This window comes from Hippoglossus hippoglossus, chromosome 1, assembly GCF_009819705.1.
Source record: "Hippoglossus hippoglossus isolate fHipHip1 chromosome 1, fHipHip1.pri, whole genome shotgun sequence".
NCBI classification, from domain to species: domain Eukaryota; kingdom Metazoa; phylum Chordata; class Actinopteri; order Pleuronectiformes; family Pleuronectidae; genus Hippoglossus; species Hippoglossus hippoglossus.
Genome location: NC_047151.1, coordinates 19,774,282 through 19,802,279, shown reverse-complemented (window position 1 = coordinate 19,802,279; position 27,998 = coordinate 19,774,282). Strand labels below are relative to the sequence as shown.

General features: G+C 40.8%; 1 protein-coding gene across 3 annotated transcripts; it reads left to right on the top strand.

Annotated features, from left to right (window-relative positions):
• Positions 1 to 293: 293 nt before the first annotated feature.
• Positions 294 to 27,828, top strand: dkk2 (dickkopf WNT signaling pathway inhibitor 2). 3 transcript variants are annotated; one of them, XR_004614948.1, is made up of 5 exons: positions 294 to 879; positions 11,177 to 11,327; positions 11,852 to 11,983; positions 13,235 to 13,739; positions 27,793 to 27,828. XR_004614948.1 is itself a non-coding variant. In XM_034595747.1 (4 exons), the coding sequence occupies exons 1-4, from the start codon at positions 676 to 678 to the stop codon at positions 13,483 to 13,485; spliced, it is 741 nt and encodes a 246-aa protein (XP_034451638.1). In that variant the 5' UTR covers positions 294 to 675; the 3' UTR covers positions 13,486 to 14,867. The 3 variants fall into 3 exon arrangements, 1 of the variants encoding a protein (XP_034451638.1); XR_004614947.1 differs by having other exon boundaries at positions 11,174 to 11,327; XM_034595747.1 differs by lacking the exon at positions 27,793 to 27,828 and having other exon boundaries at positions 11,174 to 11,327; positions 13,235 to 14,867.
• Positions 27,829 to 27,998: the final 170 nt, after the last annotated feature.

Here is a 27,998-nt window from a genome sequence, read left to right as displayed (position 1 = left end):
AAATCGTCCACGTTACCTACAAACCCTCTTTAGAGTCCCCCCCCCCCCACCCCCTTATTTCCTATATGCGCCCAACCGCCTCGCAGTAAAAAGGGTCAAGCGCCCAGTTAAAACACACAGTGTATAATTTAATAAGGTTTTCCCAACGGTGCTCCTGGTGCCGGTGTCGAGACGACAATGCGCAAGCAGCGGTGCCGCGCACAGATCAGTTTCATTCTTTGTCAGTGGTGAATAGGGGCGGAGGAAGCAAACTCATTACAATCCTATAAAAAGAAAGTATCCGAGATCACAAAGCAGCCGGCTGCAGGACCAAGGGCTCAGTCACAGACAGAGACAGAGCGGAAACCTCATGTCAAGTCTCCTTCTGACCCTCAGAGCATCAGCATTTTAACAGATTCTCTTATTCATTGTGTCCCTGCCACACACTGGGCTCTCTGTCTCCAGATAACGAGGTCGATGGCAGTCATTCTTCTCAATATCTGATTCCCAGGGACGAAAAGTTGGCCTCATCACTACTACTCGTGTTTTGGAGTCGGGGGAAAAGTGACACATGGACACTGCCAGGTCGCACACTTGTCATTGAGAAACTTTTTTTTTGTGCCACAAAAATCCGGCTTTTCAAGCAATTCTATATATTTTTTTGGCATCGCAGTATTTTTAATTTTTTTATCAAGGATGCTCGTCTCTGCATGGAATAGATGCTGTGTTGTGATGTTTCTCGTCGCTGCGCTGAGGACGGGGACGTCCCAGGTATCAGAGACTCGCCCGAAGGCGAACTCCATCAAGCCGGGTTTGGTGGACGAGGCACCCACGACCGCTACGAACCGGTCCTCCACTGAGCACGTCGGGATCACGAAGAAACATCACATCCTCACGCAGGTAATGTGGATTCTCCTTCTTGTCAGAGCACTTAAATTATAAATGGAGCGTCTAAAACAACATTTACGCACAGCCTTAAATTTGAGTATTTGAGAAAGTGGGGTTGAATTCAGTGGGATATTATCAGCCGTAATGATTCCACAAGTAGTGATTATTCATTTCAATAAACATGACGAGAAGAGAGTGTCAGTTTTCTCAATTTAAATCTGATTATGAGTGCGCCATTGATGCACACAGGCGTGCATAATTGTGCGGTCTCGAAAAGTGTGCCCCTGGAGTTTCTCGAGGTGAACGCGTAAAATAGCCCTATGTTGTTAAAAAAAAAAGAAGTCTCATGTGTGAATCGTTATTGGAAATTGCAGGGATCGGACCCCCTCATAAACCCTAATTGCCTTTCAGACCTGACGCCACCGTCGGGTGCCTCGCACTTCCACAGTAAATCATTAATGCCTAGAGAAATGTGAGAAAAAGTTAACACTTGGGGTAATTTTCTGTCTGGGTCTTAGTGTCATTAAAGTGGTCCAGACGCTTGCTGGGATTATGAGATTCTTACTGTGGGGCCTCTGAGGGATACTCTTACCAACCAGCCACTTAATACCCACTCAAAGAGTTATCAAGTCCTGCTGTTTCAACAAAGTGCCAAATTACGGTAGTTTGACTGCAAACGCAGGATCGAGAAATATTAAAGGTTGGGCAGCTTTCATTTCAGCTAAAGAAAAAAAAAGTTGTGAACATTATGAGTCAAGTGATTATCAAGTGAGGAATTATAATGGGGCATTCATTGCTCAAAGTTCTCCATATAATTTTAAAGAAGTTTTAGTTAGGTTTATGAGAGGGGTTTTAAAACTGATATAAATGTGGGAAACATATCATTTGACATATCAGTTAAACAAAAACCTGACTTCTCCCAAAAAACTACCACTAAATGTATACTTTCATCAAACATGTATGAGTATTAATATTTTGACCTGACAGACGCTGTTGAGATTCTTTCTGAGCAGCAGATGGCACTGCCACATCCCCCCTGCACCAGACACCCAGTACATCAGCTCACTGCAACAGCTGATTATGCTTGACCTTACCTTTCAAGCATTTTTCTTTAAACACAGTGTTTACATTTGGCCGTGTCCAACATATGTGATCGTGTTGAATATCTGCGAAGAGCATTTTGCTGAGAGCGGCGCTCTGACATCCAGCTCAGACAGAAGTAAATTATGGGAAAGCCACTCACTCTCTCTCCTCTCCTCTATGGAGTGCGGAGACCCAACCTCAAGCAGCACTGCCAGACCTCAATTTGAACGCCTGCTTACATCTTTGCCATCGCAATAATCTGGAGTGGTTTGGACGGGTGGACTGAGGGAAAACAACATATGAGTGCAGAGACCACCTTACTGTTATTAAAGTAAATGTCATGGTGTATATGGTGCCGTGTGTCCAAATTAAGACGGTTAATTGCATTTATGGCAAGAGGGGGTACACTGTATGTGTGTGTATGTTTGTGTGTGTGTGTGTGTGCGTGCGTGTGTGTGTGTGTTCTGGAAGCCAGAAGGTTTTCCAGAATTGTCAAGTCACAGCCGCAGCTCTGCCTTGGCCTGATTTGCGGCTCGACTCTGGTAGGATAACTTTACTGACCCTCGCTGTTAAAGAACAGAAGAAATCATAGATGAAATGCCTGCTCTCTTCATGAGGTTGTTATAGCAACGTGGGGCACTGATTTAGTTTAGGAGCGATTACAAGGACACTAATCAGCTAAATACAGGACCTGGTTTGAACAAATCAACACATTACTGAGTAATTCTCTTCCTAAAGTGGTTCACACTAGTCACCCCCAAAAATATTTCAACCTCCCTCTACATTAGAGAAATGAATTACTGTTGATTAAGGCTTGGGTGTAAGTTTGGAAAATGTGAACGCAGCAGCTCAAGTTTCTCTGCATTTCTCTGCATCTGCACTATGGGAAACCTCAATGCCAAAATCCCACAAGTAGATTTATGGTCAACTTGTCATGCTGTTGATTTTTGTTACAGCTGGTGTGAAATTGTTGGCAGATTATAAACCCCCACGGAGTTTGCACAGCGTTCAGGATGTAAACGATTGTGAGGTTGCTATATATGTGATCAGGGATCTCCATAGTTCACCACCATGCCTAATTTTTAAACACTCCCTTTTTAAAACCTGCTCTCCTCTCTTCAATCTGCCATCAAACACAAGAAAATACATCGTTTGCATGATGTGAAGGAGCTGTTTGTGAGGCCTGAAAATCGAATGAATTAGAAAAGTACAAAAAAATCTTCCATCGGTCTCCTCAACGGTTTAATTTGAAATTGAGCAAATTATCAAGCGAGAGATTCCAGCCACCCTGGGAATTATCAAGCCAGAGATTCCAGCCACCCTAGGGTTACGAGCCGCTGCAGTAGGAAACAAGGGTGTAATTTGGTATTTTATCCTTCACATTAGGAACTCTTGTCGAAGCAGCATTTGACAGCCTAATGCGTTTTTATTTCCTGTAGCTGCTGACAGCGTTTGGAGATAAGAGTCATATCAATCACTGTCAAACCGGGGTCAGGTTTTGGCTGTCCCGGACTCAGAGTGATTTCTCGTTGTCCAACCCTTTACACGTCAGCTTGACTGCGAGTAAAACCGACAAAACCCAAAACCTCTTAAGACCTTGACAGCCGCCGCTCGTGGGTGGCACTGTTGGCTTCTTGGAAGGGAACCAACAGAAATGGATAGCACGGGGCAGGCAGCGCTCACCACTCGAACCTCTGAACCCACAAGGGAACCGACAGTGTGGCTGCATTCATGCAGGACATGTCTGTAAAACATCAGCAGTCGGTCAGCCAGACTTAACTGGTTGCTTTATTTAAATCCACACAGAGAGATCACTTTAACAAGCGATCTCTGAGGGCTCGGCCTGTAAAAGTACAGCCACGTCTTTTACCTCTCTCTGTCTCAGCCCTGCCTGCCTCCTCTCCGGCTTAAAATAGCTGTTGGGTGATCCTAATGAGCTGAGAAAGAGAGTGAAAAGGCAGAGAGAGGTGTGACCGCTTGTTAGTGCCCGGCGTATATATTCGTGCTTCAGTCTTCTGTCCTGTGGCCTTTCCAGTCTGTGGCTCCCTTGGGCACCGTGAAGGCCGTGCACTGGAGCCATTAGGAGTCTCCCATTTTGACCTCTTTTTTTTTTTTACTGTAATTGGCCTTGTTAATGAGAGAGGAGACCCGTTCCACCTCTCATTCCACAGGATTACACCTTTTAGAGCGGCACACCATCAAGAGCGTTCCCCCCCTTTCTTTTCATAGTCTTTGAAGAGCGCAGTCATGTGTGCCTTTATTCATGTCCGATGAAAAAGATCAACCCAGAATGTATACTTAACTTAAAGAAGGTCTAGTTTTTGGAGACATGGGTTTATAGCGCTCAAAGGGACATGCCCATAAACACATGTGTTTTGAGTGATGAAAGACGCCAAGTTGTGTTTAAAGACATGGTTTGTAAGAGTGACTTGTGCGCAGCCATCCCTATGTTATCTGATACCGGCTGTCTGTGCTTTCAGGGCATATGAAGTTTGTTTACTCAGTGACATCGTTTATTTGAGTCTGTAAGGCCCCTGCCACTCATTAACACCATTCACAGTTTCAGCTTATGTGCTTGATCTCGAGCTTTAGGGTCAAGTGCGATCACAACACAGAGTTCTACGAGTCTACCAGCATATATTAACTGATCTATCATAATACTCAGGTAGTGTCCCTCCATGTTGACTGAATGGAAGTTATTTGGGTTGGAGAGGGGGTCAGAAAAAGGGGATTGGGGCACACTGTCATTTAGAAGAGCAGGGAAGTATTTTTAGTTTTTCACCCTGAATATTTTATTTTCTTTCAGCCTTTCTTTGTAATATAGTTGATGACTAGAACAGCACCCAGAAGGGCAAACCTGCACCAAGGCTAATGCCCTATCTCGCCATGTTGAAGAAAGCTGATCTGGTACAAACGTGTAATGTGTAATGTGTGTCATGCTCCACTCATCCACAAAATTTCAATTAAATCTGTTCTGTATATTTTGAACAATCCTGCTTACTAACAAACAAATGCCAATGAAAAACACCCTCCTTTGCAGAGGTAGTCACATAAAAAAAGGTTCCATTGTACATGAAGATTCACTTTCTCATCTGTGGAGAACAACAGCTCCGTCTCCGGCTTGATTCATGTGTGCATTGGTGGCCCACACCAGAAATTCCATCCAGTAATTAGGTTTAAATTGTCTCCATAATCCTCCAAATTGTAAATATTCCACTCACTTTGTTCATGCCCTCTACAACAGAGATAGGGAACCGTCTTCCTATCAAGGAACAAGTTTTTATAGTATCCTTCACAGGCCATAACACATATTACAGAAATGTAGTGCGATGCTTCTTCTTTGTTGAAGAGTCTGATGTCTAATGGTAGTGATGATGGTGACAATGCTAAACACAACTGATTTTAGCCAAAACAACTTGATCAAACAAATTCTTACTTTTGGTAGAGTTTGGTATAGGCGTCAGTAAATTACTGAATGCATACATCACAGTAATCTCTCTACCGCGATGCTTCTCTTTGGTGAGGTGTCTGATGTCAGATGGTAGTGATGATGAAGATGATGCTACTCACAACTAGTTTTAGCCTCACCATTGGTAGTATCAGGTATCAGGCTTGTAAAGACAACAAGTCCTCACTCGTACCAAACGCGGCACAGATTCCACACACAAAATAGCTTGTGGGTCAGTGTTTATCGTGTCTGTAGTTTCATCACAGGTCAGACAGAAAAACTGGAGATTTTTGTGGTGTCAATTTTGTCAGTATCAGTGCTTTGTCATTTATCTGCTCAGCGAAGGATCTCTGAGAAAATCAGACACTTTAGAACAATTTTACTTTGTCCATTGCTAGCAGCTCCACAGCGGGAATCAGGCACTTATAAATTCACCCTCTGAACGATGTTTTCGCGTCTCAGCAATTACTTTGCTCATTGTATAACTTGCCTGCAAAACATCATCTCTGTCAGGATGTGGTCTTGTGAAAGCTGTTTGTTGGGCACGCAAACTCCGCTAACGAGCGTTAACTTCATCCAAGCGTATTTGTCCTCGCAACTCATCCAGTTTTGTATGTTTCCAGCTGTAATGATGCTCGTGATTGGCCGTTTTTATCGATGTGAGCGCATCCCCGAAAATTTGGCACACAGGCTTTTCTGTTACTTCAACAAAAAATAAAATGTTTTTCCATTTTCTAGCACAACTTTCTTTCCTCCCGACTGCTCTGAGCTGACTGTTCCCCACCCCTGTGTTAACATGACTACATTGTCAAGGTTAAGGGGCTCGTGTAATCAAAGTTACAATAATAAACAGTACACTCAGTTAAGATTAGGGAATGGTTATGGTTATGTAGAAAAAAACTAAACAAGTTGACTTTTGGTTGGAAACGGGAAACAAATAGTCATCTCCTGCACTTAAATCTGATATTTTGTTGACCCATCCATCCACTTTGAATTTCTGCCTAGACTTTGCCACTCTTTTATATCATGTTACTGTCCTTTGCACATCTCAAGAAAACATGCATAACCCAGGAAAGGGTCTCGCTTTTCGAAACAAAAGTTTCAACCCTCCTCACTTTCCGAAAATATTTTCATTCTCTCTCTAAATTTAAATCCGTCGCACTCGCACTCGCACTAAGCAGAGGAGACATTCTTAGTGTTATTTTTATGCATTACAGGGCGCTTCCATCGAATTATATCAGCGCTTTGGAATGACTCCACAGAGGTAAATAAGGGATCCTGCAACCAGGACGGATGGTTTAAAGCCCTGTATATCCTGTAGTAAATCCCTTGTAGATTGTTGCTCCCGCACATTTAAGTTTCCTCATCAAAGTCACAGTGTTTTACCAGCACGGCGGCAGCACGAGACAGGGCCAGGGGCTTCCCTTATGACTCTCTGTCTGTCTCGGCCTCTATCGTCTCACCAGCATACCAAGAGAGGCTGCAGAGTACACAGTCCTCAGCCCACTTCCTGCGCCGGATTCAAAGCTGTGCTTTTATGTGCAAAGCTGTCTGGGGAAAAATAAGGGAGCAACAGAAAAAAGATGGGAGATGAATGAGATGCATCCAAATGAAGCCCTGTCTCTCAGAAGTTGCGAATGAGCCGTTTTAAAACACAAGATAAGGCGATATTATCCACTGCGATTTGGGGTCAGCCTTGTATCATTGGGTTTCAAAGGGCTGTCTCGTGGTTTGAGCCATGATGGAAGAGGTGAGCCCCGACCCTCTTATTCTACACAACCCCCCTCCACCCACGCGCTGTAATTGATCCAAATCTGCCGTCCAGAAAGACAGATAGGAATCAAAGCAGGTAGTATGAAGTACTACTGCGCGTGGCCGGTGCCATTTGTCATTATAATCAGATAACGGCATATGTTTTATGTCAGGGGGGAAAAAAACTGCTGCTGTTGTCTTGAACTTCTCGACAGACTATGTTTCCAACAGTTTTCACTACGTAGCTGTGATTTCAACAATCTTGACATCTGTTATCTGGACTTTGAGCTAAAGCAGCAATTAGACATATTGACGAATATATTTATTAGATTAGATAGATGAGATTGATTAATACCAATCTAATTTGTGTGTGTGTGTGTGTGTGCATGTGCGTGTGTGCGTGTGTGACCTAGAGACGATTAGCTTGGCTTAGATAAGAAACTGGGGCAAACACTCGCTGCAAACCTCAGAAAAGCTCCTACAAGTTAATTCATATTTCTTCTTTTTTGTTTTTCATGAAAGTGTTTGGTCTTTCAGGGAATTTTCACACAGTCACAGATGGCAAAGACGAATCAATTGATCTTCAATAAATACTAACACCATCCAAATCCCTTCGATTTACTGTCATTTGTAGCTCTTATGTTTCTGTTTATTTCAGAATTGACAAAAATGAGAAGCATTGCATTAATCAGTGAGCTTCAGAGGTGCTGGACAGCAGATTGTAGTTTTTACTTTAGAGAGGCTAACCTCTCCCACTGTTTCCAGTTGTGATGCTAAACTATAATCATCCTTCCTGGCTCCAGTTTTCCTGGATTTACATACATCATTTAACTCTCTGCAAGTAAGCAAATAAGAGATAAGATTACCCCAAAATGTTAAAGCTTTTCTTCTCTCAAAGAAAAGCTTGAATTTTAGGATTGTGATTCCATGAAGTTGGATACTGCACTTCCCATAAACTTGATAGCATCTTTATTAGATCCTACCTGCCTGGTCAACACACCCATGTCTGTCAAACGTCTTTTGTGTAGTCTCTTGTTTAAGCTGAGATAGCGCTGATGACATAACCAGGATTATTTTCAAAGACTTCAACAAAGTTGCTACAGAACCACAAAAGACACCATGCAAGTGTTTTTCCAGTCTCACCTGAACTCATCATAATGACTTTCCCCTATAAAACAAGGCCAGTAGATTTTCTGGGAAGTCTATTTTTAACGTTGTCGTAATTAAGCAATATTTAGAGCACATAAAAAAATAAATAAATCAGGGCTTCATTACTTTCATCAACACATTACGCATCTGGACCACGGGAACTGGACACAATGATGGATGAACATTCAGTTTAATATTCCTGCTCATTTCTCATTGCCTCCATGTGTTTCCAGCCTGAGAAAGTCCGCGTGGCCTCCCTCCAACAAGTCTAATCTTGTTCGCTTTCTGAGGCGCAAGGACATCGAGCAACAACTTCTAATGTGATATGCGATATCCGAGAGACGATTTAAACACATGTGGTGTACATTCACGTTTGGAGTGACGCCTGTATTTTTGGGCACGGCCTCCCCTGCTCAGTTGACCATAATACCCCAAATGGAGTTTGCTATTTATTGTGGCTGTAATGATTTTACTCTGATTTAAACCTCTTTCATGGCCATTCATATGTTTATTGTTCCATGTTTGTCAGTGGTAAACCACACTAAATCAGCTCTGTCAGTGCAGGGCCAGCTCAGTGTGGTTGTGGTGCCTGTGGTGGTGTGCCAACTAAACATGTTGTCCACACTGGACATGATTTACACAATTAGAATCCATATCCTGCGCATTTCTCCTACAGATCTGCATATTTGAGTAGGTGTCGGGTTGTTCAAATGTCTGACAGCTCAGTCCACCCATTGCAGTCATGACACTCTGGAATCAAACAGAGGGGTTTAAAATAAGATAAAGATGTTCCAGCAGCTGGAAGAACAAAGTTTCCTGACCTTTACTGTGACCCGAACCAGAATACTGGTGCTTCCCCCGCTGCGGCTCAAAATATCCCCCTCCGTTGATTAGTTCAGTGCAAATTCACGGCTTTAATTCACTTGTCTGAGCAGTTCTTTTGATTTGTGACACAATTTATGGTGAGCTTCTTTGCTCCCGCTCCAACACTAATGGCGACAGGACATGTGCATGTGCAAGGAATTATATCAAGGCAGCAGTTCCAGTAAAACGTCCCATTGGTGCACAAATCTGTTATGGAAAAAGTGAGCTTGGCTTTAATTGTTCTGTGCGTTGTTTTTTTTTCTAGTGTGATCATTTCACGGCACTTACGGAAAAGACCCTCAGACTTTTAGCATGTTTTGCTGGAATATAGAGGACATGTCTCAACCTTTTAGCATAAAAAACAAGAAAATCATGGTAAATTGAGAATAATTAGGGACAATAATTACCCCTCAATTATGTCTGCAGAGTCATTTAGCTTCCGAACACAGAGAATTAAGTATTTTTGGCTTCATTGTCTGGGACCCATCAAAATAATGACCAAACAAAACATGTTAACACCTACAACATGTCCACTAACATTGAACTAAGGCAACCTGTGGTCATATCTTCTCTCTTATCTGGACACGTAGATGGTCTCGGATTCATATGCCGAGGTTTTTATATTTGTGCTGCACAGTCTGCTGCCGCCAACAAAATGAAATGAGGGGAATGACATTTGTTTTTGATGTTCCATACTTCAATTGAGAAACTCATACACAATGTAATGTCTCTCTCCAGAACCAATGATGCATGCAGTTCTCCAAAAACAGTTGGAAAACTTTTAATTAGAAACAAAGTAACTGGAAAATCTTCTATTGCCTGGTTTTCTATTTTACTTTCTATATAAAGCAGCTGCAATTATCTATATTTACAACATGTTTGCAGTGATGTGCAGTATGTGCACAAAATCAATTTACATTTGTTGTTCATAGGGTTTTCTTGGATTGAAAATACAAAACGGGTAAAGTAACATGTACAATTTCATGAGTCTTTTTCTGGTCTTGTTTTTGGTCCAAACAACATTTTACACAACACTTTAACTGAGCGATACTGAAGACCAATTTAAGAGCCGATGTGAGGGCACAACCATGAGTCAGGTTGAGTGTGTTGTTTTCTGGGCTAAGAGTCTCTCCAAGGACCTATAAACCGGAATGCATTTTATTTGGCTTGTTAACAGCTTGCTACAATTTGAACTGTGGGGCAACAATTAGATGAAATGCCGTGATTGTGTTTGGTCTGTGTGAGTTGATGTTTGCTGGGTGTTCTTCTCTCCCACAGCAGTGCTTCGACAATACAGCCAGCTGATCATTTGGTTAATATTTGGTGGACACTGATGTCCTAGTGTGGGAAGGGAGAGATTCTCCACCATCATGTACTGTGTGAATCCCAGGACCAAACTAATTGCCCATTAAGACAGAGGAGATTAGCGGCATTGGATGTTGAACAGTCTGACAGTGAACTGCAGGATCAATAAGTCTATGGGTTTGATGTGTCCAGATTATGACATCCTGATTAATGTCTTTCAGAAAATCACTCACATCCACAGCCACATTTGTGCGTGTTTCCTAAATATATCAAAGTCAAACATCAAAGGCAGCATTTACAGTCTGATTCAGAAACAGGGGAGGTGAGCTTTGGAAATATTCTCTGCTCATGTCTGGTAAAGACTACAAATTTATGTTGCACAATAAATCTATATAAGTATATTGAGCAGGTGGGGGATGCAACTGGTACCACACTGGTACCAACACTGAACTTTAGATTGAACTCAGAGCTGCGTGCAAATTGCTAATTCACGTTATGTCATGTGACACACAGTCGTATTTAGATGCAACAATTTTGAGACCATGTGGGAAGATCCATTTTGATATAAATGTCTGATATCACTGAAACTATCCTCTCTAACCTCACTCATGTGTAGATGAATATGTGCAATGTACTATCATTTCTTTCCAGAAGCAAAACAAAGGTATATTTTCCACATATTGAGTAAATGCCCGTTATTGTCAGCAGGTGTATCCGTGCAGCAGTGACCAGGAGTGCACAGTGGGCAGCTACTGTCACAGCCCTCAACAGGCTCCCTCCCGCTGCCTCACCTGCCGCAGAAGGAAGAAGCGCTGCCATCGGGACGCCATGTGCTGTCCCGGGAACCGCTGCAGCAACTGTGCGTACCTGACACACACAGACACACAGACACACACACACACGTATGCATGCATACTTTTCGAACCCTATATCCTATGTTATGTTGTGCCTGCCTCAGAAATGTGATTGTTCAGTCTCTCGTGCAAATATTCTGGAAAAAGGTGACTTGTTCTAGGTCAATGAACAAACAGTATCTAGCCCAGAGACTTGAGGGAAGGAGCCAATACATTTAAATAATGCTGAACACATGCTCTTAGACAGAATCTTGAAACCACGGCTGAACTGCTTTAAATAGATGCCCAGAGGTTAGGAGTCAGTGCTCACATTTTGGCATGTTGTCTCAGCAGTAAACAGTGTGAATGTCATGAATATGTATGTGTTTGCTTACAGAGGCCAGAGAGGTTCAGTTGGAATTGTTTTTAACTGATGTAGCTGCATAGTGACAGGAGGTTACCTGCTTTCACAGTTTTGGTTAGTTTTATGTCCATGTTAGTATGTTTCTGTTTCTGTTGTTTTACCATTTTCTCTTGTCTTTGTGTGCAGATATTTGTGTCCCTATCTCAGAGAGTGTGCTCTCACCTCACATCTCAGCGTTAGACGAGAATTACAAACACTCCACTAAAGACCACAACTGGAAGAAGAGCAGCAAAGCACAAGCTAAGCATTCTCTGAAAGGTAAGATTTGACTGTGTGTTCCTGACGTTATGTTTAAAACATGCCCACCTGAACCCTCGCCACCTCCTAACACTGTCGCTGTTGTCTTTTCTTTCATCGTTCATTCTCACTGAACCTGGTCTGGGTGGCTGAATCTTTCTGTTGTTCACAGTCCTACAGAGTTCATGGGCGACGCCAGTCCACAAACTATGTTGATAATTACCTCTCTGCTCGTATGTCAGTGTCTGTGAGCCCAGAGCGCAGCATGGCGAGCCCAGAAGAAACCACAATGCCCCTGCTGTTTCGGCACCTTCATAAAGCCGTACGAACACTTTCGCTGACAGCACCTATTGTGTGGTACACAAGTGAAAACCACAGAATGCAGATTTAGCATGATTATAGCTAATAATGCAGTGAGACCCCTGCTTAGCGTGATTTAAGGTAATATGAGGACCTGCCCATAAAGTAATAGATTTAACGAGACTCTTAAATTACTCGACTCTAATGCACTTTCAAGACAGCAGGCTGTAATACTAAAATAAATGTGAAAATAGCAGTGGCATTTTAAGTTACTATAAATAAGGCCGTTTATTTCATTTGTGCTTGACTCACTCCCTTTCCTTAAACGTTATTACACTATAATGGCCTTACACAAAGTCGCTGCTTGAGAAAAGTCTCAAACCCGCAGAATCTGTGGTGTTGAAACCAATGGACGAGCAGCAGTCCCTCGAGCTTCATATTGAAATAACTAATCAGCAGCTTGTGGTTTTGTCCGGGATACAGGATGACTGGTTTGAATGATAAAGCAGCCTTTGGCAAGAGATGATATATATATTTAGAAGTCACAGAAAAAAGAAAAAAACTGTATGAATTATACACTTATTGAAGAGATACTAACCTCCTGCCAGAAACATCAGACGTACACGAGATGGGATTAATAGTTAATATACAGGATAGGCAACATGTTTTTCTTTGACTCATGATGAAAGCTCAATGTTTCTGAGATGGCCACACTTTAAGTGAAACTTGAAGAAAGGGTCCGTATGGATACAGCTAAATGAACAATGATTATACATTTCTTTGTCTTTAAACTCTTTAAAACTCCAAGATGCTGGATGGTTTCAAATTACACGCGGGTCTTTTATGTCTCTGATGAAGCATTTGTTTCTGCTTTCCTGTTTTTTCAAGTTCTGCCAACTTGGTATTCAGTTCAGAATTTGATGTTGTTTGGTTCACCACTGATCGGCACGGTTCCCTGTGTTCTTCTGTCAGGGCACGAGGGTGACCCCTGCCTGCGCTCATCCGACTGCTCGGAGGGCTACTGCTGCGCCCGCCATTTCTGGACCAAAATCTGCAAGCCGGTGCTGAGGCAGGGAGAGGTGTGCACTAAGCAGAGGAAGAAAGGCGCTCACGGCTTGGAGATCTTCCAGCGCTGTGACTGCGCCAAGGGCCTCTCCTGCAAGGTGTGGAAAGACGCCACCTCCTCGTCCAAGTCCAGGCTCCACATGTGCCAGAAGATCTGAAGCGGAGGCAGCTGCTGTCGGCATAGAAGCCTCCGTCTCCATCTGCCAGGGAAAGTTTTTTTAAAGGATGGGTTGTGGCTGTATTGAAAAGGAGCAAAAGACAGAGACTAACAAGAGACAGAACAGACTGTGTGGGTTCAAGCCCGCTACTCAGCAAGCGCAGAGTGAATGGGAATGCTTTAATGTGTCTGCTGTGAGTGTTTCATCCTTGTAACCACATACGGTACAAACAGGCACCATCACACACACACATAGTATGTGACCTCATAGCTTGAGATCAATGAGCTCATGGTGTGTTGGCTCACAGTTACAACAAACCTTTCTACACATTCTCGTTGACATTCAGGGAGCCACAGAGTTAGCCAGTAGATGCTGTGATAGGTGGTGTTTCAAGATGGAGGCAGTAGACGTAGCAGTTTCATCAAGCTTCAGCTTATAATAACAAGAGAGGTAGACTATTTACATAGAAGGCATATTTTTTACTGCACATTCTTTACCAAAGTCCAAGATTGACGTTTAAATCAGATGATTAATATCCTGCGTTTCACTACAGGATCTGAGTTTTGCATCTTTTGTCTCATTCAGAATCCCACAACGAGTAACAATGTCCAGACCCCATAAATTCCGGTCATATCATATGAGGAACTAATTGCAAACACTGTTCACTCCGGCTTGACTTGTGTGAAGAATGGAAGAACATTTACATCGCAGTGATGGGTTTCATCTGGGGCATTAGCTCCTCGCCCCGATTTTTAGCCACAAGAAGAGCGATAACGTTCTGTGTCCGTTGTGGAAAGCGCTTTTGATCCGTCAGATACAGCTGCAATCTATTGTGATACAAATGTGCGGGGTTAAAACAGTTTACGCCGAGGTAGTGCCCTGCTGCAGACTCGGTGGTTCCGATACCAGACGGAGAATGGTTCTGCTTTTCCAATCACATGATTCAAGGATACGATGGAAGCGCAATTTTTTCCGTTTACAAAGCCAGTAGGAAAGGACACGTGCAGATTGATTCGATTTACAAACATGCTTCATAAACCTGACGTTTTCAAAGAGAATTACAGGATAAATCAACATTTTGTGTATTGTTCTGTTTTTTTCAAATATGACTTGCATACTTTCTTCTTACGAAATACTGTTCAGTTAGAAAAACTAAGCTGGAGGTGAAGCAATGCTTCTGTCGGTACCACTCCTTCAAACAACCACTTGTTACCTACATAGTCAACATTATATCACATTCGCCTCCTTTTGCTTTCGTGTTGTTTGAGCATCAAATCCACATATTTTGTAACCATTTGAAATATCAATAAGCTCTTATATTGTAAATAGATTGGAAACAATGAAAATGTATTTAAGAATTGATGTATATCATGTACATATAATAAAAATATGAATCCTGAACATTACAGCAAAAATGATCTAGGTGAGAAGAGTAAAGGGAAGAGACGGGACAAGTCGGACAGATTCAAAATAATGTAGTCATGATAAAAGCTGTGTATAGAGAGTAAAGGCGTGGGTAGCTATGACTGAAGCATTGAAAGGATGGTTCCTTTAGACAATGAAAAGCACATTCATTTCCAAAATAGTCTGTGTAAATGGTTTCAAGAATTATGTCCCACTAAATATTGTTTGTGTGAATACTTCCCATGATTTTTTTTGTTTGTGTATTTACAATGATGAATGAATAAAAGAATGTATTTTGTAACACTGGTTGCACATGGCTTGTTATTGCTCATTGTGTTGATTGTTGTGTAGAGTTTTTACTATATAGGACAGGAGATGATGAAAACATATCGAAATATCGGAATATAATAATTACTGATTAATGGGACAGGGCATAACCGAACAAGTTGCAAATTTAAAAACATCAGATGCTTCACTTGAACATGGACATTAAAGCAATGAAAACCTATTAACTTTAGGTGTAAGTTAACTTTAGGTGTTAGAAAACAGAACATTGAATTTTATTTGACATTTGAAACCTGTATCATGCACATCCATGTTTTCTTTTTAAACAGATGTTAAAGTTAAGACAATCAACAAGTTTTCTTCACATGTTACCATCACTTATAGATTAGTGATGACCAATAATGTGAAACCATCAGTTCTATAACAGTAACTACACACCCAGCATAATCATACTGCATATATATAGTAAATAATATATTTGTTTAAAGCAAAAATATAAATAAGATCTAAACCAAGCTGAAATCATATTTTGACTGATGCTATAAATCCTGTAAAAGTTCAAGGGGTCACTAAAACCACCAACTGTGTCTGCATTTGAGATTTGTTCACATTAGAGCCATTATAACCTGATGTGTTGCAGATGGGATTCTATCCTCTCGCAGTGAATGTACAATGTCCAGTGTTTAGTCCAGGTTAAGACGATAATAGAATATCATTGCAATAGAAATGTGAGAATTCTTGATGAGAGGGTTAAATGCAATCCCTGTCTTTATCTGTACATAGTGTGTGGCACTGTTTTCTGAAAGCTGTCCCAGAGAACACTAAGTAAACAATACTGTTTGTTGGAACAATATTGAACAACTTGACTGGGTCCTATTTTTGTCTGTTCCCAAAAGAGTCAGAGATTTTTTTCCATTTATCACAGATGAACATTGCAGTGCTGCTATTGTTCTTCCCATTGTCTTTTGTTGTGTTAAAACAAGTCAATTTTTGAAAATGTATGTTTGGACTTGTTATTTTATTTTTCAACTTAACTTTTTATGCCCCCTTGCTCTAGATGACACAAATGCTGCAACGTATTAAAACGGGTGAAATCTCTTTCAGCAGTAGTGCCATGCCGCTACTTTGAACCAGATGTCGGGTTTATGGGACATTAGAAACTGTTACAGTGCTACAATATATTTTCCGCAATATTATTTATGATTTACAAGAGTTGTCTAGTAAATTTCCCAGACCTGCTGTCAGCACACATTTTTATTACAATACAGAAAGTATACGAAGATTTGCTCAACTCAATTCATTCAGTAAGATTTTTTTTCAGATTCATAGGATATTTTCAGGCTTTATAAGATATTGAGTATTTTTTCTAAAAAGCTTCTGAGTCAGAGGAGACCGAATCCTGCACTGTAAAAAAGCTCTTTTGAGTGAGTTTACGTCTCATTGTCTTAAAAAAGCAGAGAAACAATCTGTTTAGGAAAATCCTCCTCGCACACCAGCTGCTTTGTTTTCTCCCTGTTAATCTGAAATAATACATATTCAGTTTTTCCGTCAGTCATTAGCTTGTTTTACAGACTATGTGGAAAAGTCCGGGAGTGACCTGTTATGTAAATGTGTTCACCAGATGTTCAATATTCAAAAAACAAAAAGTTTAATTCCCCCTAAAGTTAAAAGCACTTATACTAATATCGGCTGTTTTTCTTCTTCATCTTCTCCTTGTTATAAACAACTGCAGCAATCTCATCTAAAAGAAATTAGAAAGAACATTTCCACAACATACACCCAGGTTTGATGGATATTTCATTGCCCCTCTCAATTTGAGGCGATGAAAGATGCAATCAATCATTTTCTCACATTCCTTACCAGTAAAAAGCTGAAACCTCCAATAATTATTCAGCACCACACTCTGCGCTCTGCACTTTACAAGGTCGTGTTTTCGATCCAGCAACTGTCCAGTCATTTTTTACATGTGCTTTTGATCGAAAGTAATGACTCTACCCTACCTTTGTTTGGACACGGTTTCTATTTGCTGAAATATTGGATGCCTGTTTTATCTTCACAGACACCGAAAAGGGTACATTCAGGGTGACTGGAGACTTCGGGTCTCCAATGGAAAGTAGAGGTAGATACAGAAAAGAAAGCACTTTTCTCCAGCTCCAGGCCACCCACAGGCTCTGGGGTCTCCACCAAGAACCTGCTAATGAGCGAGCGACTGTCACTGGCTCTGCACTTTCCAGCGTGTGTCAGCAGAAAATACAACTGAGGGAGTTCGCACAGACAGGTTTGACTGCCCATGAAGTTGCCAGCTATGTAAATATGCAAAATGATTCAGTGGAAGGCTTTGATTTTGTGCCTGTGTTGGCACCGTGCAAATCATAAATGTAATTTGGGTTTGTATGGCTCATATCATTTACTGTGGCAGGGAGGGAAAGTCTTCTCAAGCAAGCAGACTGAATGGCTTCATCACATGATCTCCTGCATCTGTGTGTGATGTTAAAGCTGATGATGGTCATCATTTTCATTCTAATTGTGGTACAAAGGTCTTGTGCTTTTATCAGCCGTTTTTATCCTGAGCATAGCCAGAGGAACAGATAGTCCCGAGGAGAAAGTCTTGAGCATATAAAGGAAGTAGATGACAGGAAATACGTGGTTGGATACTTGGCCCTTCTGGTGGTCATGCTCAATTTTTTAAAGCTTGCATGGGATCGAAAGTTGACTATGTACTGACTATGTGCAGCAATTGCAGCAGTAATATTGATCTGCAAGAAATAGGGAGACAATATACAGCAGTTTCATGCAGCATCTAAATGCAATTTGGTCCAGTTGACAAGGTCACCTTTTGTTAACTCACATTTTATAAATCACATATGATATATTTTACAGTGTTTGATCTGAAATGGTATTCACACAAGAAATTGTAGTGGACTAAAGCATCAGTGTTTGTTCAACAGAAAAATGATCCCTGCTTGTTATCAATTAAATTGTAATTGTTCAAACGAACTCATCAATATTAAGATTGTAGCTGGCTGAGGTAAACTCAGTTTCAACTCCTTTAGATACAATACAATAGTTTAGTCCAGTGGTTTCCAACTGAGAGTCGTCCCCCTTCCAGAGGGTCAAGATCGATCTGGGGGTTGCACGATGATTAATGTGGAAAGAAAGAAGAAAAACAAAGTTCTGCTACATAAATTTTAGACTTTTAGCTATTTTGTTTTTTTGGTGAAATAATGGACAGTTGTACCTCCTTTGTGAACCAAACAGTTATTTAAATGAAACCATCTGAAACGTTCACAGGGTAATGTCTCAACTCGTAGACATTAGAAATATTTCAAGGCTTTCCAAGTGGACATTGTTTTTTTTAAAGGGCCAAAACAAGTCCCTGGTTAAATAAACCCTTAACAAGGTCAGACCATGTGTTTTTATCTAAGATCTTTATATAAAAAAAGATGTTAGTTACTACATCTGTCAAATTAATGTAGTGAATGAATGTTACCACGTATAAAGCATAAAATGTGAATGAGTACCTTAAAACTGCACCTGAGCACAGCACTTGAGTAAAATCCCTTAGTTTACTTTCCATTGTCATTGGAAGCAGCCGGTTTAATCATTAATTCATTAGCACGACAATTAAATGAAATGTCATGGTTCCTTTGAAATTGAAATGTTTTGGTACAAACCATTTCTTATGTTTAAATAACAAAAGCTTGTTTTGCTTTCAAAGACGCCCACAGTGCGTTTCAGGTCACAATTTATTATCCACCACAGAGAACATGAAGTATGTTGAGGGCTGTTATAAATATATAGACACGGCCATAGCTATATGAGATATAGAATAACGCCTCAGCCCAAGGGCTCCGTGCTGTGTTTATCTCCTCTATCTCAGAATCTACTGTGACTAAAACAATCATTAGAGTTGGCAAACTTTTGGTTTTATCATTGCAGCAAGGTTCACGGACATTATTTTCCATGACCTCCCTCTCCCAGCACATGCTCCAAGAAAAGAACCATTAATACAACAGAGGTTATCCAAATAGATGAAATCCCTCTGCCAGCTCTCAGTCCCTGGACCCCTGCCTGGTCCACCACTGCTTTCTGTCAGTTCTCAGTATCTCTGCTCCACTGTTATTAAACAGTAGAATTAGTACTTAATGGAAATACCACATTAGGTGTACAGCAATCCAATAAGCAAAAGCTAAATGTCATATAGAGACATTCACTGTGGGAAGTCATGACAGATTATGCAAATTCTGACAGTGAGTAGTACGTTAATCCTGTTTGACCTTCTAGTGTTTCTCTCATCTGCAACACGCAATTCAATATTTGTACTTTTAAAATCTTCCCAACTCCCACTGTGACTTTATCTTTCTAACCAACATCGTACTTCAATACTTTGAGTCAGTGGATCATTTGTTAATGCTCATCCAGTTCTAGGTTTGTCTGATCAACTCGAATCAAAAACAGATGATGGCGCCGACATACTTTTCACTTTGTGCTGGGTTACAAAATGTATGTTCATTTTTTGACACATTTTGCACCTTCATTTCACGGTAAGGTCAATTTATCTTTGTCTTATGCCTAGACCAGTTTTTAAAGTTGTTTAAAACCTTAAAATGACCTTATATACACACATATATATCGAGAGACAAATCGTTGACAAGAAATGTAAACAAAGCATGATTCAAATTTTAAAAAGGCATTGAATTCATAACTGTTCAAAAGAAAACAATGACTGGTGCTTGATTACAAAAGACTGACAGTGACAGGAACTTTTTCTCTGGGGAAAAGTTTCCACATAGACCAACACTTTCATGTTATTGCTTTTTGTCTTATATTAAGAGTAAATAACTTTGATGTAAACATTTCTTTAAAAAAGGACTGAAAAGTTCCCGTCCTGACAATAAAAACTATTCTACTTTGAACAACAATTTGTCTGATATAAAAAAGCCTACATCTACTCCCTCCCTATCATTGACAAATTGAGAAAGCAGATTAAATATATTAAACAATCAAATTTGAAAATAGACCATAGATATTTGCTTACATCTTAAGTCTGTTCACATTAGGCTTTATTAGACTGAATGCTTTAAAACGTTTTTGCCCTCGAGTCTGCACATCTGCACAGTGAAGGCCTAACATAAAACATCCACATAACCACATTAAATAACAATATACAAGTGGAAAAATGAATTCAAATTCTAAGCAAACAAACAAACCAAGAATCCAATGGAGTCATGTTAGGTTAGAAGCCAGTTAACGGAATTTTTCAAACCCCCATATATAGCCGTTTTCAGACATGAATTCCGTGTAAAATCCGGATAATTGGCTCAGGAGTTTACAGAGTTTTCCTTTCACACATTCACAACGCAGAAGAAGGTTTTCTGCACAGACCCGTTCACAAAAGCAACAAATCCTCCGCATTATTCAGGCGGGAGGTGGAGCAGCCAGGTGCAGCAGAAAGTGAAATATTAAAGAAATAGTAGTCTGTAATGTAGATCACGTGATTTTGTCGAAAGCACCCGGACACCGTCTTCAGCTCTTATCACAACAAACTTTTTGACATCTTCGTTGGTCTCTTCTACGTGTGTGTCACCACTTTTTCACCGGGAGATATTTGTTATTTCTTTCATTTTTACGCAGTGAATCTAGCAGTTGATCCCCTGCTGTGTTCGCACATCGACTTTCCTGGATTTCTTACGTACTTTATAGTAGGACACCCAGGTGGATAAAGTCCATAGAAACTGCGGAGCGTGTCACTCTGACAATTGCGCTCACACATGCACCTCCTCCGGAGAAAATACGGACGAGGTGCGGAGTCCAGTGCATGTCAGAAAGCAGTTTTGATGCTTGATGCTGTTTGTCTTTGTTTGTGTGGTTGACACTTGTTCTCATAACTCTCCAGGCTGTTCTCCATGGGTTACCAAATAATTTTCTGATTCGGTCAGTCTTCAAAGCTGTGGTATTTGCATTATGTTGTGTTTATGTTATACATGTTAATGTCCAGACTTTTATTATTGCTAAAAATTCTGTTAAGTGTTATACATATGATCTGACCTTGTTTTAGTGGCTGCGATTTAAAGTTGGTTAGTTTATTTATCTGCCACCTGGATCTAACTGGGGAGACATGTTGAGTACCAGGCAACTTTAGAGGAGAAAGAAAAAAAGTCAAGTTTTCCATCATTGGCAGGTTGGGATGCAGAGAGAAGGGAATGCTGGTGGATGTGCCAAACCTCAAGCATTTCCCTTTCCTTTCCATATTTTCTGTATTTGTATTTATTGATTTCTGTTTTTGCACTTGTGAAGTCAAACTCTCTTTCATGCAACAGGTGTGGGACACATTAGAAGAACAAACACACGTGGCATGCTGCCAATGAGTTTTAGTCTTGTGCTTCGGCTCAAAGGTTTCAGATGGACGGTTCATCTGGACATTAAGCAGTTCATCCAAATAATAGATCCAATTACTTCATGCTCTAGCTATGAATCAGACATGTGCTCAAACAATTTCTGTCTCCTGAGGTCTCACATCTGCCTAACAGCCTACCCTGATGGGTAATGTCTGCCTATGTATACAGTTCATTTAAATGTGTACAGCCTTATGTTTATTTATATATGTATAGTATATGCATCAAGACCTTAATATAGCTCTAACTTTGATATCAGCTAAAATCTTGTGAGATAATTCACTATCAGCAGAGCAGCACCTGTGCAGAGAAAAGTTTGTTTCGGAGTCGATATTGTTCCTCATGACAGCATTTACATCTTTATAATAAACTAATTTACACCTGCTTGAATATGATCTCCAACTCGCTCTGGGGGTCATGACTCTTCTCTCACTTTTTCAATCTTAGAACATCTGTTCTGGCTTCCTTGAGCTTTGCGTCTGCCAGACGAAAGTGTGTTCAAATTTATGAGAACCCCAGAGGGAACTAGTTGTTTGTCGGTACACGCATTTCTTTTCTTTTCAGGAAACAGCATGGAGACAAAGGCCAACTGAAACATAGAGCAATTACGAAAGAAATGCCACCCTGGCGAGTGCAGATCTGAACAACGGAAGTTGAGTAAGACAACGGAGAAAAAGCATTACAGGTTGGTCTGATTTACGTACACAGAACTAATGCAAGAACGCCTGTACTTGATGCCTGTTGTTAGTTAGTAATCATGCTTAATTTTCATGCCAAATATATGCTTATGCGTGACCTTTCGGTTTTGCTACATTTCGCAGAATTTATGAGCTAGCTATTTAAAAACCTGCTATTATTCCAAGACACAATAAGGTCAGCTTCACTACAGCCTGCACAAAACCATTAAGAAGATCAACATAAAATGTTACATTTTTATAAAACGCTATAATCATTAAGTGGTTACGCCTGAAAAATACACTTAATTGTGCCAAACCGCAGATCTTGAATAACAGGAGGTTAAAGTGATGGCAGTGGGAGCCTGAGTCAACAACAGGGCAAAGCGGGAAAGAAACTGCCTTGGGTTCCAAAACCCCCAGGAGAGTAAAAACAACTGGTTCACTATGTGGCAACTGACCAAATGTATATGTGGCTCTTTCTCAAGGAACCTGTGAGTATGTTTCTTTTCTAAAGAGCTCTAAGAGGTGTACTCCTGCCTTCTTAAGGTACCCAACATTAAAAATCTTGGATTCATGGCATCCATGGTGTTAAAAGATGTTCTTAGTAGGTGTGTTAAGCGCCAAAATAACTGTCCCCCATCCCTGAAGAATATGCCTGTGATGCCTGCATTAGCATTAGTATGTGTGCACACAAAAACCTTCTTGTTGTTCATATGTTGCAACATAGAGCTAGTTCTTAGTACAAGGAAAAGTAAGATAGGACTGTTTGTTTTAGCATATGCTTGTATCACTGTTTAGCCAACATATTTGTTTTGTATTTTCAATCTGCAAGCACTTTTAGCATTTCAAGAGGAAAGGTCTCCAGGATATGGAGTAACTGAAACATTTGGCAAATTAACACTGTCCCAATAGATTTAGGCTGGTGTTTCTAGAATGCAGACTTCTCCCTAATCTGATAACGAACAGAACAGATCTGCTAACATAAACCCGTATACACCTAGTAAGCAGGTCCAGAGTCCAAGCAGTGGGGAAACAATACACAGGGGATGTGATCTTGATTGGGGCGCTCTTCAAAATCTAACTCTTAACACACAAACTATTGCAGTAGTAAATGTTGTTCTCTGCGGCCTTGAAAAGAAAAAAGAGACACTACCCTCTGAACTCTTGATACATGGATTATTCGTCATACGAGAGCCCCACGGCATCACTTCAGCATTCTAATCCAAAGCTTGACAATCCTGCAGTACCGGCTGTCAATTAGCACAACAGTTAGTTGGCGTGTGGTCATTTGATTAATTGGTAAATCAAAGATCAAATAATAAATAGAGGGTCATAAGGTGGGGCTTGCATACCTGATCTAGAAACCCTATCTCATTATTTCATTAGCTAATTTGATATTGCCAACATATTCCTCAACTATTTGTGTGTAGTCAAATTAGAACTGAGCAAACCTGGGTCGATATAACATTTCAGCATAAAAATACTGTGAACAAAGCGCAGAGAGAGAGGGCGGGAGATGGTTGGGTTTTTTTCAGGCACATTATCCAGACATGGATGAGGAAGCCAATGGACGTGATGAAGCATTAGTTCCCCGTGATCTCAGTCGTGCAAAGTTTGGCTCATCTGCTCTTATCAAGGACAAAATGACAGGACACAAGTAGTGTTGTCCCACATACTTCAAACTGTTGTTGCAGTAAGTGATGGCGAAAAACAAAATCTTCTAAAAAACAACACACACAGAGTGTGACCAGTCTTCCTGTTTGTACTGAGAACAAGCATTCTGCTGTTTGGAAAGTGTACCCAGGCATCGGTCAGATAAACGGCCAGTGCTGCAAATGGGGGAGTCAACAAACAAGTGCTATGGTTTTGAGCGCAGCATGTGAATGTGTTTAGTGAGGAATGCAGGATATGCCATGTAAGATTCACTGCCCCGCTTTGATCAGCACTCGCCCTGATTTACAGGGCTTGGATCGAACACTTGTCTGTGGTTTTATTGGTGAGAGTAAGTCAAGTACAGCATTCTCAGTTCAAAGGCTACTTTCTTGTACATATTGTAGGTGAGGACCGAACTGCTTTCAAGGCCAGATATGTCAAAACAGGTTAGATCTTAGGTAAGAAAACTTGTGTGGCTGTCTTGTAGTCATTTTGTTGATGTTGACCTCCTTAAATCATTCTTTAGTGCCTGCGTGTGTTTCTTATCACTTCTCCAGTATAAAAACTGAGCCAAACACAATGTGAGGTCTCATGTGCCAGAATCGATGTCCTTTCTCAGCATGGTTTTAAGTGGGATTCGGGTGAACAGCTGGAGCAAATCTGTTTTAAAACTCAACAATTTTAGACATCTTGCATTTTGTTTTAATGACTATGTTTCAGGATGTACCAGGTTTATTTATTGACCTTTTCGTGTTGTAGGCCATGTTAGACCAGCCAAAAACACATTTGATTTTTAACCAAATTTGTCAAGTAAAGGGCAAATGTGCAAGAAGTTGAATGAAACTGAACTCCCAAATATGGCTAAGTTTAGGGTTAGAGGTAGGTGTGCTTTGTACTTTCCTTTGGAGTAAAAAAGCTGCATTTGATAACCATGGTTTAAGTAATTCATTTGAAGAGCATGATGAAAGCCTGTGTTTTTATTGTGTTTGACATTTCCGCTTTCTTCATGACACTGATTGTGACCAACTGCAAACAAACACAGCCTATGTTTTGCTATGGTCCCTTGAACGTCAAGAGTAATGAGGATATTGGTGCGGAGTTGTGGCTGCCATTGTTTTGTGCTCAATGAACTCTACCGTCGAGGAGCGGTGGGTTTCTGTGGAAGAACCTCTGTGCGACTAACTTTTAAGTCCTGATTGGGTGAAATTTGACATAATATTTGAAAGTATAATGAAGGAGAACTGTTGGAAAGTTTCACTGAAGATTTACATTGGTACAGTGTTGTACCAATGTATTGTAATTTCATATGCCGTAAGAATACTTGTTTACAGGATTTAATAAGATGATCCATATATATCCCCATCTGTTTCTGTGAACAGATAAAGGCTCCTGCACCCGCCACGATCACAGCAGGAGATCCATTTGTCAAACAGGCAAACCTGATACCTGGCGCCATTGTGCTCCTTTCAACAACTCCAAACGGTGACACTGCCCCTCCTACTCCCAGGAGACAAGCTTTAACCCCCACCCCGTCCCCATCTCACTGTCATCCCTCATCTCTAAAAGGAGGCTTTGTCAAAACGTCTCACTTTGGCAGTTTAACTTGATAGTTACCATTGAGTGCTTGTGGGTGGCAAAGGGTACAATTTCCTCTGGCTAGATAATAAACTCCAACAATAACTGGAACCTTCCCATGGTGGATCCACAGATCGTTTCTCCATTTGCCTATCCTGCTGTCCTTGATCTCTTGGTTCTCTGGCCATCTATCTTACTATTATTCAAAACCTACAGCAATCAATCTTTGGTTCCCTCCCACTGCTTCCTGGTGAAGATAGTGGAATATTCCAAGCTGCCTTACCAGCTTTGATTTACCTCTGCAGCTAAGCAGCAAACTGGAGCCAACTGACCCTGTAAGCAACCAAGACGAGACAAACACGTGTCCCAAAGTCATGCAAGCTCATAACTTGTTATTTATTTACATCATGAGATGTCCTGGCCTTTGTGAAATGTCTTCTGCATGCCATTTACGACTAATTGAGTGTTGACATGACTTTTCAGTCCCTGCTGTAAAACAGTACTGGAAGCTTCTCCCTAAGGTCATCTATGTAGTGCAAATTAAACAGGGCAGATGAGAATGTTGTTGAATGCTAAAATAGTTTCTGAGTTGATTCCTGCTGGAGCGCTTTTCAACAGCAGCCAAGGCTGCAGTGCATTTACTGAAGGTTCCTTGATGGGTGGTTTGGACCCCAAGGGGTTTCTTAGTGCTCACTCTTCCTGGCTCGCCCAAATTAATTAAAAAGAACATGACTTCATGTATCATGGGAAGGTTCAAATCCACACTTGTGCCTGATCAAGTATTTACAGCTAAACAAGTGTATTAATAGATCTAATTATGTGTTCCTGTACTTGAGTGGCCACCCAGGTGTTTCTTCAGATGCAGAAAATGTGTTTGGATTCTATTTAAATTTGTGCAATGTATCTAATCAAGCTTATTTTTTTTGTATAACAGCAAGCTGTGGGTGTTTATAAGAGGGGAAATTGCAGATCACGAACAAAGAACACCAGGAGGGCAAGAACACACAATAGCCTATAATGCAATCCAAACCAGTCCTGCACGTAATTATTCTGTTTTGAATTTTATCATGTTACATATTTTTAAGACTGAAAGCTAATGGTTTTGTAAATATTGTGAGGTGTGAGGGTGAGAGAGGATTTCCTTGTTTCACTCCCCTGTGTAAAAGGAGTTTGATGTGATGTTGGTCATAGTTTATGATTTACACATCAGTTCATATAATGAATCATTTTTATGCATTAACTTAAAAACTAAATATTTAATTTGTAGGTGAAAAAAAAATTGAAGTAACCTTGCAAATTGGTCAGAAAGGATCGGACTGAACTTAATCATGGTTTTTAAATTCTATTTTTGGACGTATGTTACACCTGGTGCAAAAACGGTAAAAGTATGATGCAACTGTCTCTGCTGGCTTCAGACCGAGTTATCATTTCCAACACCCATGTTATTTAGACAGCAAAAGCCTTTGGGCCCATTTCAACATCCATGGGTATATATGCCAATATGATGTCAATGGTGCAGTATTTCATTGCTATTTTAAGGTACAATTATCAAGATAGTGATATGATATACAGATCCACCCTTTTATTAGCCAAATGTCAAAGTCATCAATCTTTTAAAGTGAATGGGAGGTGGCTCCCAAAATGCACCCATAGCCAATAAAGAGAAAAGAGAAAACCCCCTTTGAAGCATTTTACATTTTTCCCAAAAGTGGATTTGGATATGAGCTACATGCACTTGTGCCATACACTTTAGACCATGTGCTTGGATTGTTAAAATAGAACCCTGAAAGAAAATAATCCGTGGTTACAGTGCTTTTCTTCTTAAAGCCACAATCATCATGGTATCAAGGACGTTAGTAACAGGCCGCATGTGTGATCCAGCCTCAGACGTGTGTTCATGGGAAAAACACAAAGACCATGAACCAGACACATGTAAAGCAAATGTGGTGCACATCAAGGCATTTGCATTATGGTGTTCCTAGATCAACTATCTGCCTCGTCTCCTTTTATACCTGCATCTTCCCCCCCTTCACCAATGTTTGCACACACACGTTCTTGTGCTTCTATCTTAGTGAGGACACTCATTGGCATAACGCATTTGCCAGCCCCTTACCCTAACCTTAACCTGAATCTAAATGACTGACCCTAACCCTTACCTAAACCTAACTCTAACCCTAACCTAAAAGCAAGTCTTAACCCTCAATCAAGCCTTTGAAGAAGCAAGGACCAGTCAAAGTGTCCTCACTTTCCAAAAATGTCTTCACTCTGTAAGGTCTACACTCCAAATTGTGCTTACAAAAACTGTATATAAGTAGAAGCACACACACACGCACACACACACACACACACACACACACACACACACACACACACTCCCTTGAGGGCGATCCTTTACCAGGCTTCCCTCACTCTCTGAGCAGCGTGCTCAGTGGGGACTGGAGCCTGAATGAACGACCTGGAAATCTCACTCTTTCAAATGGCAGGTGAGCGGAAGTGGAGCTGCTAGCTTTGCCCATTATGCTTC